Source organism: Equus przewalskii, chromosome 7, assembly GCF_037783145.1.
Source record: "Equus przewalskii isolate Varuska chromosome 7, EquPr2, whole genome shotgun sequence".
NCBI lineage: Eukaryota > Metazoa > Chordata > Mammalia > Perissodactyla > Equidae > Equus > Equus przewalskii.
The window spans coordinates 77559080-77573268 of record NC_091837.1 but is presented as its reverse complement, the minus strand read 5'-3'; the positions used below and the strand labels follow the sequence as shown (position 1 = coordinate 77573268).

At 43.5% G+C, this 14189-nt stretch overlaps 1 protein-coding gene and 1 non-coding gene across 3 annotated transcripts in view; one reads left to right on the top strand and one right to left on the bottom strand.

Annotated features, from left to right (window-relative positions):
* Nucleotides 1-8490, bottom strand: part of MALT1 (MALT1 paracaspase) — a 62767-nt gene extending 54277 nt beyond the window's left edge. Inside the window, exon 1 of one of the 2 annotated variants that reach the window (XM_070627775.1) lies at nucleotides 8019-8490. In XM_070627775.1, the coding sequence (XP_070483876.1) occupies nucleotides 8019-8293 (275 nt within the window). In that variant the 5' untranslated portion in view covers nucleotides 8294-8490. The remainder of the gene's footprint in view (nucleotides 1-8018) is intronic. The other variant, XM_070627774.1, reaches the window with a different exon arrangement.
* A 5453-nt stretch (nucleotides 8491-13943) lies between these two features.
* LOC139084961 (U6 spliceosomal RNA) lies at nucleotides 13944-14046 on the top strand. Its single transcript, XR_011542901.1, has one exon. It is a non-coding gene; the product is annotated as a U6 spliceosomal RNA (small nuclear RNA).
* The last annotated feature ends 143 nt before the right edge of the window (nucleotides 14047-14189 follow it).

Sequence of the window (14189 nt, the reverse complement as noted above, 5' to 3'; positions counted from 1 at the left end):
TAGAAACACCCTAATGGGTGGGCAGGCAGACTACGGTCTGTGGGCCAAACGTGTCCAGTCGCCTGATTTTGCAAATAGTTTTGTTGGAACACAGCTATGCTCATTCATTTGCACATTTACACACGTATATGGCTGCTTTCCTGTTACGACAGCAGAGTTGAGTAGTTGCCCTGCAAAGCTGAAAACATTTACTATATGGCTCCTTACAGAAAAAGTTTGCTGACTCCTGCTCTAAAGAATCTTTACATTCTGTCTCATTCTCCTTTTGCTAAAACTATTCTCCTTTTTGTATTAGTATTTTCTTTTTTTTAAAGATTGGCACCTGAGCTAACATCTGTTGCCAATCTTCTTTTTTTCTTTTTTTCCTTCTTCTTCTGTGCCCCCGCCCCCGCCCCCGTACATAGGTGTATAGTCTAGTTGTGAGTGCCTCTGGTTGTGCTATGTGGGACGCCGCCTCAGCGTGGCCTGATGAGCGGTGCCATGTCCGGCCCAGGATCCAAACCCGTGAAACCCTGGGCCGCTGGAGTCAAGCACGCGAACTTAACCACTTGGCCACGGGGCTGGCCCCTTTTGTATCAGTTTAACATTTAACATACATTGCAATTTCCTTTTCAGTGTGACTGTGCTCAGTAGTGATGTACAAAGTTAGAAAGACAGGTTAAGATCAGACTGTAGAAGGCCATAAACAATGGGACAAGGAAGGAGTATGGACTTCAACTGTTTCAGAGGAAGGGAAAGTATAAGTAAAAAATATTCAAAAGAAGAAAAAAAAATACAGTAAAATCAAGCAACCAAAACAATAAAAACCTTCCCAATGAGACCTAACAACCAACCAAGACCAAACAAAATCCAATGGTGCTCATCTCACAGACCAGAGGTTGGCAAACTGCTCCTGTAAAGTGCCAGAGAGGAAATATTTTAGGCTTTATGGGCCAGTCTCTGTCAGATATTCTTCTTTCTTGGTTTTTTTGTTGTTTTATAATTTTTAAAATATAAACACCATTCTTAGCTCATAAGCTGTATAAAAACAGGAAGTGGCCCAAACTTGGCCCATGGGCCATTGTTTGCAGACCCCTGTTGTATGTTTTGTTTGACACAATTTTGCCCTAAAACTGTGAGCTTTTCTTTCATAAGCATGTCTTCTCTACCCAACTAGATTACAGTACTCCTTGAAAACAGAAACCCCATCATATATATATATTTCTTATATATATTCTTCTCTCATGCTTACTTATGAGAAATATATATCTATTTCTTAATCCCTCAATGCCTAAAAATCTGTCTTGCCCATATTAATTACTCACACCTGAATTCCAATCAAAACTGAAGAGCCTGAAAGCCTGGGTAGGTGGAAGGGGACAAACACAAAGTACCACAGCCATGGCAGAGTCAAGGTCAACAAGCTTTCCTATGACTTGAAATACTCTTAATCCACATTCATTTTGATCAGTTTTATTAAAAGGCTGCCATAGCACTTACATAATGGTCACCCAAGATTCACACTTCTCCGATAAAGTTGGTTATCTCATAAAGAAAAAACTGTATCCAACCAAAACGATGTCACTAGTAATATCATCTATCTCATAGGATGGTTAGAATTAAATTAGATAATGCAAGTGAAAAGTACTTACCACAGTGCTCAGCAAATAATAAGTACTCAACAAAAGTTAGCTCTCATTATGCAACAAAATGAGGGGATATTAAAAGAATATTAAGGTTAATTTCTTTTATTTTTTATTTTTTAAAGATTTTACTTTTTTCCTCTGTCTCCCAAAGCCCCCCGGTACATAGTTGTGTATTTTTTTTTTAGTTGTGGGTCCTTCTAGTTGTGGCATGTGGGACACCGCCTCAGCGTGGCCTGATGAGCAGTGCCATGTCCATGCCCAGGATTCGAACTGGTGAAACCTTGGGCTGCCGAAGCAGAGAGCGGGAACTTAACCACTTGGCCATGGGGCCCGCCCCAAAGGTTCATTTCTTAATTATGCTTATTTCTGAAACTGTTTTAGCTTTTCCTTGAAAAAGTTTTTGAGTGGCTACTATTTTGGTAAGCTGATAATGTCCTCCAAGGTCCTCCAGTCACTATATTAACTAGGAATTCTTTTCTAAGTATCCTAATTAACCTTGTATATTCAATACTTTATTCTTGTTAAACGTGAATCATCATAATACAGAGGAACCATTCCCAATTCTGCACTGTAGACCAGTGGCAGCACAATCTGAAGTCCATGGTAAAATGATCAAAATAAGGACAATAAGACTGTCTTTTACTCTAAGATCGTCTTTCCTTCTTCTTCTTCTTTTTTTTTTTTGGTGAGGAAGATTGGCCCTGAGCTAACATCTGTTGTCAATTTTCCTCTTTTCCCCCCTCTCCAAAGCCCCACTACATAGTTGTATACCCAAGTTGTAGGTCATTAGAGTTTTTCTATGTGGGATGCTGCCACAGCATGGCTTGATGAGCAGTGTGTAGGTCTGTGCCCAAGATCCAAACCAACGAATCCCAGGCCACTGAAGCAGAGTGCGTGAACTTAACCACTCAGCCATGGGGCTGGCCCCTCTTTCCTATTTTTTTTTAGTGTTAATCTGTCCTTTCTTTTATGAAATAACGGTGACTATGATGGTAGCTAAAACAAAAACTGAAGATGCCTGTTGGTCCTGTTTTGTAAAATTTTCTTGCACTAGTCCCTGTAATGCCCAGGTCAAGGAACCAGTATTACAGATAGTATAAGGAGTACCAACTTTTCAAATAATTAGAATATGAGATCTATAAAAACAAGGATGCTGTATGCTAAATATAGTTTTTACCAGGATCTGATACATGAAATTAAAAAGCCATCTTGGGGCTGCCCCCATGGCCAAGGGGTTAAGTTTGCACGCTCTGCTGCAGGTGGCCCAGTGTTTCGTTGGTTTGAATCCTGGGCGCGGACATGGCACTGCTCATCAAACCACGCTGAGGCAGCGTCCCACATGCCACAACTAGAAGGACCCACAACGAAGAAAATACAACTATGTACTGGGGGGCTTTGGGGAGAAAAAGGAAAAAAATAAAATCTTTAAAAAGCCATCTTATCAAATGCAACCAAGTCATGCTTTAATTAAAGTTTACATTGACATAGAGAAAATGAAAAAGGAGTTGAACTTTTCCCCCCAAATGAAGAAAGATCAAATTGAAGCAGACATGACTTCTCTTCCAATAAAAGAGGCAGAGAAGAAAAACAAGACTCCCCTTCTCCTTTCCTTTCACTGATTTTCCGCATGGGCGCTGGCTTTCAGCCAAGATGGTGCTTATACATACCCAACTTTTATTTCTTTCCTTTTTTAGTTACATTCCTGTAAGATTATGCTTTGAAGTGGTTTCTACCAGCCCTAATTTAGAATTTCTGATCTAATTTAAAAGACTTACTGAAACAAAAAGACTTTACTTTTAAAAAAATACATCTATATTTATCTTTACTTTTAAGAATATATAATCAAATAGAACACGATACACCCTTTAGGGTACAAACCATGGCACTGCTTTCAGGGTTCTCTGCTTTTCTTCTTGGTACATTTACTCTTTGGAATCTTTACTCATTAATTCAACAGCTACTTATTAATCACCTAAAATAGGCCAACCATTTTTCTTAGGTATTGAGGATACAGCAGCCAACAAAATAAAATTTCCTATCCTCCTGGATTTTTCTAGAGGAGAGGGACGGATATATATATACTGATATAGACAGACAGATAGATACATAGAGACAGAGAGAGGGAGATTTCTCTCTGTAGGTGGTATGTGTGTATCCATCCATCCAATGGTCATGAGTGCTTTGGAGAAAAACAAAGCAAAGCAGCGGTACAGGTAGCGTGGAGCAGATGCAGGGGTAACTGTGAATAACGTGATCAGAGAAGACCTCAGTGAGAAGGTGACTTTTAAGCAAACACTCAAAGAGGTGAAGGAGGAAGTCATGTGGTCATCTGTGGAGACCATTTCAGGCTGAGTAAACAGCAGGTACAAACACCCTACTGTGTTCAAGGAAAAACCAGAAAGCAAGTGTGACCAGAGTAGAGAGAGGGAGGGAGATAATAATAGCATATCACTGGTAGCTAAATGGTGTTTTCATGGCAAGACGGCAAAGTAGTTGGAGGGTTTTGAGCAGAGGAAGGACAAGACCTGACCTAATGTTCTAAAAGAATCATTCTTACTGCTATCTGGAGAAGAGACTGGAGGTGAGGGCAAAGCAGGTGGAAGAGAAGTCAGGCAGCTATTGGAACAGTCCAGGTTAGAGACAGTGGTGGTTTGCCCCAGTGTTGTAGCAGCGGAGGCTGGCTTCTAGATCTACACTGAAGGCACAGCACACAGGATCTGCTGATAAAACACGTGTGGTGTATAAAAGTGGACTTAGGAATGCCTCTCAAGTTTTTGGCTTAGCAACTGGATGGATGCAGTTGCCACTCACTGAGACGCAGAAAACAGCAAGAGAAAGAGGTTCATGGAGGAAGAAGCTAAATTTTGGACATGTTCCGTTTCATTCAAAAGGAGATGGCAAATAGGCATCTACTCATAAGAATCCAGGGAGTTCAAAGCAAAGATATGGGCTGAAGATATGAGCTGAGAGTGATCAATCTAAATATATGTCAAGTTATGAGACTAAAAGATAACACCAAGAAGGAGATTAGGTGAAGAAGTGTAGATAAAGAGACACAAAGCCTGGGCCCTAGGGCACTCCAAAACTCAGAGACCTAAGAGATAGGGAGACAGAAGAGCTAGAGACAGGAGGAAGCCTTTTGTTGCAACTTTTCACACACGTTCTCATTCCTATCACAAAGTGCTTGAGGGCAGGATTTCTGCAGCTCAAAGGACACCTTCAATATAGTAGGTAGGCAATGACTGACTGTTTTCCTTGGTCCACGTTCCACAGCCTATTTCTAAGTTCTCTCCTTCATGGAAGTTAGACAGTATTAGAGCCCCTTGAAAGCTCTGTCATTTTTGGGGCTCTGATGTTCTATGCCACCAGAGAATTTACATAGCTTGGGTAAGACTCTCAGAACTGTCACTATCTACAATGACAGCAAAGGGTGTTCAATATTAGGTCAGTGTGGAACGGAATTAGGGCTGAGTTTGTATTTAGGGCATTCCCATATGTCCATGGTTGTGGGAAAGTAAACTATATGCAAGGATTTATTCTGAGTCATCAATAACCGTCTGGAAACAAATTATTCTTAATCCCTGATAGACAGTTCAGAATCGATGCTTGTGGTGTATTTATTAAATTCTCATCTAGTTTGCAGAAAATGTATAGAGTCAGAAAAAAAGTGAAGAGAAACAGAATAGGCAACTTTTTGAGATTTCAGGGTGGTGAATCCAGCAACTCTGAGGAAAGCACTTAATACCTTCGCGGGAAGTGTTATCCACTTGGACTCTCACACCCCAACTCCCAGGTCTGATACTAGAGAAAGCCTCCCTTAGGACCTTCTACCATCATAGATGCTCTTCTGCCATCAGTATACAATAGTTTTAGAATAACTTTCTTTGTCTTAAGTAGAGTAAGCATGACCAGCTTACCTTGCCCCTTCTGTTGTCACTCTTGAGTCTCTAACTTCTCAGTGCTAACCTCTATTATGTCAGTTTACTTCTGATTTCAATAGGTATATGAGCTTAACAGTCCCCAATTCTCCAACCTTCTGGGTTGCCCTCACACACTCCTTAACTAACCTACTCTGAACTAACCTTCACCATCTGAGGAGACTGGTGAAACTCCCTCTGTGTCTTATCAGACTTCCCAGATTCCACCACCCCATGCCCCTTGTTGTCTGTCACCTCAGGCTAGGCAACTTCCCTTCTCTCTATCCCGCCTTTACCAGAAATGTGGACTCAAACCTTTCCATTAGTTTCACAAACAAAGCAAACACCATTCTGTAGCCTTTAACAAAACGTGACTGAAGGCTTGGGGAGGAAAACTGAACACCTGATGTCAGGTATCCACTACTTCTAGATTCCAGCAGCCTCGCTTCTTCAGTGGCAGGGCCTTACTGACTTTTTTCTCTCTCTTTGATCACCAAATAGGAGTCTTTGCTCCCAGGGCCTCTTCAGGAAAGCCTAGACCCTTCCCTAACTAGAGTACTAACTCAGTTAATAATAAAACTCAGTTAATATCACAAATTAACCAATCACAGATCTGGTAATCTGAGCCCCCACCTCCAAAAAAGACAACTTTTTATATTATCATAAGTCTAGAAATTCAGAAATCTATGGGCCTAAAATAACAGTATTTTGGATTTTCTTTACACAGTCAAAAGCACAATGTGTTTTCCTAGAACAGAAAGAAAGTATGCCATTTGTCTGCTCAACTTTGCAAGTTTACCAATTCCTGATTCCATCCTCACATCATTATTCCTCTGTATGGCCAAATAATCCCAATTCTCTGAAACACAAGGTTGTTGTGAGGTAGATAAAGCGGATAATGCATGTAAACACTTAGTACACTGGTATACACTAAGTGCTTAGTAAAGGATTAAAACCCATTATTATTATTATTTACACCCAACATGGCAGTCAACACGTTGTTTGTGAATGGCCCACAATAACAGTCCATTACTAGATGAGCCGTTATGAATAGGAGTTAAAAATGTGTCATCTTTTTACCTTCTGGAACTTCTAGCAAATAACAGGCACTCAAGTTGTGAATGAATGAGTCCCCTGTCAATTCAAAGTATTTACAGAACTCTAAGATAGGTTCTATGCATAACATACAAAATCTTAAGTGATGGTTCCTGTTCTCAAGGAGTTCATAAAGATGTGTACAAATAATTACAGTATAAGACAAAGTCATAGGAGAAGCTAAAAAAACCACTAAGGGGTTCAAAACAGACTGAATCATAACAATGGTATAGAATGGCGGGTCTAAGTGTAGTCTAGGAAGCACAAGTGCAGTTCCTGAGATCCTGTCACTCGATCTACAAGTCAGAGACGTTATTTATCTCTTTCATTCGCTCTCTCGGGAGTGTATGTGGGAGCACCCAGTGTTGTACAACCTGTGACAGTGCAAGAGAGACTGAATGTAGAAGCACACAGAAGCAGCCAGCTCTCTGCAACTAAGCCAAGACGTTAAAGAGATTTTCAAAATGTCAAACAGTGCCACTTTTCTTTTCGTTTTTTTTGTTTTGGAAATATTTGTTTTTCCAGAAAACATGTAATTTCTGTTAACATATAATGAGTTATTCTTTTCAGGTAATATTTTAAGAATTTCTCAGTTTTAATTTCTCACATGGTAAATACCAGTATATATTATATGTATGTAATACATTTAAAGCCACATTAAAAACTCTCTGGGGTCCTCAATAATTTTTAAGAGTGTAAAGGAACCTGAGACCAAAAGTTCAAGCAGCGCTAGTACAGCGGTTCCAAGCACGGTAACAGGAAAACAGTTTTACTTATAGTTTAACGTTCACGGTGAAGTCAAGAAGAGAACTTGGTAAGCTGTTTCGACCGAGGAAGATGGTGAGTTAAGTTTGTCTTTCCCACCATCCTTCTCTCGCTGCATAAAAACCTTCACGAATTCCTGCACCCCAAAGCCTTCGCTTCCATTCTCTCTTTACCTGCACTTCTCTTTCCTAACCTTCCTAAGGCTTCCAGGTCTGTGCCCACATCCTGTTCTTCTGTACTTTAGTATTAAGTGCTTTGGAATTACTGCCCTATCATAACGGTCTCCAGATGGCTTTCCTTCTCTCCATATTCTCCTTGGTCAACCTGGACTTCTCTCTCTCAGCTCATCGGGAGGCGGGTAGGGAAGGGGTGTGAACGCCTGGGGTCCACTCCCGAGCCTCACGCCTTCCCAGGACCTTCCTGGCTTCAGGCTCTCTCTAGATTATTCACGTCCTTCCCTCTGCGCTCCCGCCACACCAGCGGCCCCTGCACCATCCCGCTTGCCCCCGACGCTCGCCAGTCCCTCCCACAACAGTGTCCACCGTCCCACCCGCGCGCCCCCCGCCAGGTCCGCCCCACGTGACCCCGCCCCGCCCCCGCGCCCCCGGCGCCTCACCTGAGCCGGAGGCGCCCCCGACTCGCGGCTACCTCGGCCAGCCTCCTCCAGCCGCGGCCCTCGGGCGCTCGGTCCAAGCTCCCGCTGAGCCTCCGCAGCAGCGGCTCCGGAAGGCGGTTGAGGGTCGCGCCGGCGGGGGCGGAGAGCGGCGGCCCCGAGGGCGCGGCCGGAGGCGGCTGCGAGGCCGGGGGCGGCGGGGCCTGCAGCAGCTCCCCGCACAGCGACGTGTCCCGCGCCGGCGACCCCGCGACGGCCGCCGCTACCGCCGGCCGCATCACGGGCCTCGGCTCCGCGCCCCTTCCGCTCGCCCCCTCGCTCGGCCCGGCGCCGCGGCGGCAGCGGCGGAAGGACAAATCGGGCGGCGCTGCACCGCACGGACAGGAGGAAGCTCCGCTCCCCGCCCCGCCGAGACAGGTTTGCCAGGGGAAGCCGGGCCGGCCGGCCGCGCCAGCCGCGCCGAGGGGGCGGGGCCTCGGGCGGGGGCGGGGCCTCCCTGCGCGCGTGCGCGCGGCCGCGTGTCTCCCTCGCCCTCCCCGCTGCCGCCGGGCTCGCAGAGGCGCGCGCTTCAAACCCGGGGAGGTGGAGTCCTGGCCGAGCAGGAAGGGTCGGGTGGTTGCAGCTGGAGGAGGAAGCGGCGGAGGAACTACGCCCGGGCGGCTCCACTCCGGCGAGGAAGCCTGCGGCGTCGGGGCTTCCCAAGACTGCGAGAGGAGGATTGCCTCACGCCAAAAGAGAGGCGCACGCGGCTCTCCACTGCCGGCCCCCGGCCTGCTACTCCAGGGGCGCGTTCGGCTGACTCAGTGACTTGCGTGTGCCGGGCGACGCGAGGAGCACCCGCCGTGGGCAACCTCAGCGGAGGCTTCCTCTTTAGGGTTAGCTGTCTATGGCATTGCTGGGGAAGTGGTCCTAGAGATCCAGATACCTAATGGAACTTTCCCGAAATCTGTGCCTAGACTTTTTTTTTTTTTTTTTTTTTGACTGGGCTGTGGTGTATTTAAACCTAATCAGATCTTGGAAATGATTGTTCTTCGCAGGAATCGTCTGGTTTCTTCCGAGTCGGACTGCCACCCACAATCTTCATAAATCAAAGCAGGCAGCCTAATAGAGGATGCCCACCCCTGGAAGGGTCCAGAATAGATGAAATAATAAATGCAGACTGCGCCTGAGCTCTCTCTCCCAATGTTAGCAATATCGAAGGCCATTGTCGCATTGAAAGCTGTAGGGACAAAAGCAAGCAAGCAGCTTATGAAAGGTGACCAGCCAGGAAGCGCCCAGACCCAGGCCTCCTGGCCGAATTTCTGTTGCCGTTACTTCTTTCATCACACAGGACTATGTGTGATGCTATGTGCTATTTTCTGTAGCAATAATTTGGACACCCAAATTCCAACTACCTGTTGGCGAGGTAGTCGCTCCATACAGTCTCTAGCACAAGCCACCGCGTTCTAGCACAAGCAGCCGCTATGCTTTTTCATTCAGTGTAAGTTCAGAGTTCAGAATGCAGTATAACGGCTAAGAGCATGACCTTTGGGTCCAGAAAGATCTGCTGGATTCTAGTTTTATGATCTTAAATAAGTTACTTAATTTCTCTGCCTCATCTGTTAAAATGGGACTGAAAATATACTATGTAGAGTTGTTACCAGAATTAAAGGAGTTGATGCATGTAAAGCACTTAACTCTTCTTGGCACATAGTATCTATTACCCGTACAAATGCAAAAACTTGTTCATATTCAGTCTGACTTGTTAAGCCTTTCCCAATCACTTCTGATGTTTTCCTGTTTTGTCCTAAATCATGGAACAAATATTTTATGAGTCTAGTCCCTGCAGGTGCCAATTATGGAAATCAAGTCTTCTAGCCTTTATTGATCTAATCTGGATCTGTCTTGTCTTCTAGTCTTTTAAAATTGAGATTCAACAGATGTCTTTTTTCTAAATCTACCATGTGCAACGTGTTGCTTATGCCGATTCTCAGATGTGCATAAGGGTTAAAACGGGTGCCTGTGTTGTACCCTGTGAGTATCCTTCCCAATTTGATTAGGTGCTGTTTTATCCAGTCCAGCTCAGCTGGGCACTGTGTTCACCCCTCCTCTCCTCTCCTCTGCTTCTCCTCCTACCCCTTGGCGGGTGCCTCCCTCATTTCTCTCTAGTCCTGGCCCTGTTTGCCACCTGGCAGTTTTATAACCTATGCAGTCACCCCATCCACCAGTCTCCAACCTCTACCTTGGACTGACATTACATTTTATGACTGGACTTTTCCTCCTCTCAATAAAATGTTAATATTTTTATTACATAATTTCACTCCTGCGGTTCTCTGGGCATAAAGGTATAGTAGAAAGAATGTGACCTTTAGAGTTAGCCCTGAATTTGAATCTTGATGCTGCCACTTGTTAGTGGTATGACCTAAGGCAAGTCACTTCACCTCTCAGCTTCAATTTCCACATCTGTAAAAAGTGGAAGATAGGGGCTGGCCCGGTGGCGCAGCGGTTAAATGCTCACGTTCCGCTTTGATGGCCCAGGGTTTGCAGGTTCGGATCCAGGGTGCAGACATGGCACCGCTTGGCAAGCCATGCTGTGGTAGGCGTCCCACATATTAAGTAGAGGAAGATGGGCACGGATGTTAGCTCAGGGCCAGTCTTCCTCAGCAAAAAGAGGAGGATTGGCAGCAGGTGTTAGCTCAGGGCTAATCTTCCTCAAAAAAAAAAAGTGGAAGATAATAGTACGTGCTTCAAATACTTGTTGTGAGAATTAAATGAGAGATGATATATGTGCATATATAAAGTGTCTGGGAGAAGAAGATGCAGCAGATAGTACTCTGAAAATTGCAATGTTAATTTTGGGAACAACATAATGAACCATAATCCAGCTTCCTTTTCTATATCAACCGTTATATTTATGTAAAGGAGGAGAAAAATAGAGTGGAGATCTGGCTTTTAAATGCCCCTTAAAAGTTCACGCATGTCTATAGCTAACATACTTGGGAGTTCTTCCTCATTAGTTGAGAGTGACACAAATCTTTGTGAATCCAGACAATCTGCAGGAAGTGTGTGTTTTTATTCTATGGAAATTCATTGATGTAATCTTCAGAACACTCACAAATCTGGAAACTGACTCATAGGTTTTTTCCTTTAGACAATTTGGCTATAGATGGTACTCTAGCTAAAAATGCCAGAACAACATATTATTTCATATCTAGACAGGTTTTCAAAGGCCCAGTACAGGAGAAAACTTGCAGGTCCTGGGATCTGTCTACAACAGAGGGAAATGAAACAGTAGTCTTGTGACTTACATGGCATTCCTTGTCTCTCACCCTTAGTCTGTGCCCAGCACCCTTCATGACCTCTGACTCAGCCTCTGTGTTGAGGCCACTCAGTCCACCCTCTTTCACAATGCTCTCCACATCCCTTGCAGGCCCTTCTTGCTGCCATCTCCCAAAAGATTAGGGGACTTTTCCCATTTTGATTTCAACTTTGAAATAGTAGCTAAGTGTTGCACTCATATTCCACACCTTTCCGTCATGACGAATCATCCATGGCAAAGACTACATTTACTTGTCTGAATTCACTCATTCATTCATTCATTTGTTAACAAATATTTATTGGATGCCTACCTTTTGCCAGACTCTCTTCCAAATACTGGTAAAGGATTGTTTTTAAGTTTTTATTTTTTTAGAGCAGTTTTAGGTTCACAGCAAAAGTGAAGTAAAGGCACAGAGATTTCCCATGTACCCTCTGCTCCCACACATGCACAACCTCTCCCATTATCCACATCCCCCACCAGAGTGGTACATTTGTTACAACTGATGAACCCACATTGACACATCATAATCCCCCCAAATCCATACTTTACGTTAGGGTTCACTTGTGGTGTTGAACATTCTATGGGTTTAGACAAATGTGTAATGACATGTATCCTCTATTATAGTCTCATATGGAGTATTTTCACTGCCCTAAAAGTCCTCTGTGTTTTGCCTATTCATCCCCTATCTCACCCAACCCTTTGCAACCACTGGTCTTTTTACTGTCTCTCTAGTTTTGCCTTTTCTAGAATGTCATACAGTTGGAATCATAAGGTATGTAGGCTTTTCAGAATGGCTTCTTTCACTTCATAATATGCATTTAAGTTTCCTCCATGTCTTTTCATGGCTTGATAACTCATTTGTTTTTAGCGCTGAGTAATATTCCGTTGTCTGGATGTACCACAGTTTATTTTTCCATTCACCCACTTGGACTTGGTTGCTTCCAGGTGTTGGCAATTATGAATAAAGCTGCTATAAACATCTGTGTGCAGATTTTTGCATGAACATCAGTTTTCAACTCCTTTGGGTAGATACCAAGAAGCATAATTGCTGGATCATATGATAGGACTATGTTTAATTTTGTAAGAAACTACCAAACTGTCTCCCAAAGTGGCTGTACCCTTTTGCATTCCTACCAGCAATGGATGAGAATTCCTGTTGCTCCACAACCTTGCTAGCATTTGGTGTTGTCGGTGTTCAGAATTTTGAATGGTATAGTTTTTTTAAGAAAGTTAAAATCATGACTTTCAATGAATGGATGATGAACATGTATCAAAGATTTTATTTAATACATTAGTGAACAATGGAACTGGAAAGGTGTTGCAACCACTTCAAAGGAGAATCCAAAGATGAGATAAATATGTAAACCTAGCAAGATGCTGAATTGAATTAGCATAACAGACGCAAAACTGGCTTCTCCCATAGTGGAGGAGGAAAACAGATTGAACCTCCACCTGACAGAATTTATTTATTTATAATTAAGAATTATTTGTCTTACTATCAATTTTCTACAACTTCTACCTCTCAGAGTAGCAAAACAGCCCAAAGACAACGAAAGGCATAGATAACCCAGAGAGATGAGGAGTCAGAGACCCATAATTCAGTCTTTGTCAGGTTTTCCTTACAGTGCTTCGAGCACAAGGTTGACTAAATCCAATCTCTGCTTGAGGCAAGGAAACGGAGTGGTGAGTACTCTCTTGGCAGCAAGAAGGAAGTGTGAACATACTGAGGAGAAAGTACCGTGTGGAGGAGCAAGAGGAAAAAAATTCCTTGCATGCAAGGGAACTCCCATGAGGCTGTCAGTGGAGAGTTTAGCAATGCTTTCTGAGATGGAAGACATTCTTAAGTGCAAGACCCTCACACAGAGATCGTCAGCTTTCCTTCCTGTTCAAGAAAACATATCTGAGCACTAGCATTATGATAGGAATAATAGTAGGTGTCATGATAGATATGGCATTATGATAGGAAAAGTCTTAAATCAGGTCTAACTTGTTATCTACAAAGCAAATCATTCAGAAACTCTGATACTTGAAAGATCAATACTAACAAATCACTGGGGACACATTTCACCTGAAGGTAGGAAGTGCAGTTGAGGTGATATTTCTCATGGCCATGAGACTCTTTGTTGGCTTTTTCAAAAGGGTACTAACTATATTAATCCACCCAATAGTCTTTTGACTTTGTGGCAATAACGACAGCATTGGGCTTCAGTGCAATTTATGAAGAAAGTCATTCAATAATGTTTACCAACTACCAATCAGTACTCTATTAATGTAAGAGGGATGCTGGCCACAGTAGTGTCCCTCATCTTTGACTGCACGTAAGACTCCTATGAGGCTATATGGCAGGCTCACCATAAAGTTAAACATTCAGGGGCTGGCCTGGTGATAGTGACATACTGGTTAAGTTTGTGTGCTCCACTTTGGTGGCCCAGGGTTCACCTTTTCAGATCCTGGGCAGAGACCTATGCACTGCTCATCAAGCCGTGCTGTGGAGGCATCCCACATACAAAATAGAGGAAGGCTGGCATGGATGTTAGGTCAGGGACAGTCTTCCTCAAACCAAAAAGGGAGGATTGGCAGCAGATGTTAGGTCAGGGCCAGTCTTCCTCACACACACAAAAAAGTTAAATATGCTTTGGTAGCACATATACTAAAATTTCGAACATACGGAGAAGATTAGCATGGCCCCTGCACAAGGATGATATGCAAATTCATGAAGCGTTCTGTATTTTTTTTTGTTTGGTATCTATATGAAATGATGGATATTAACTAAACTTACTGTGATAATCATTTCAAAATATATGTAAGTCAAGTCATTATGCTGTACTCTCTAAACTTATACAGTGCTGTACGTCAATTATATCTCAGTGAAACTG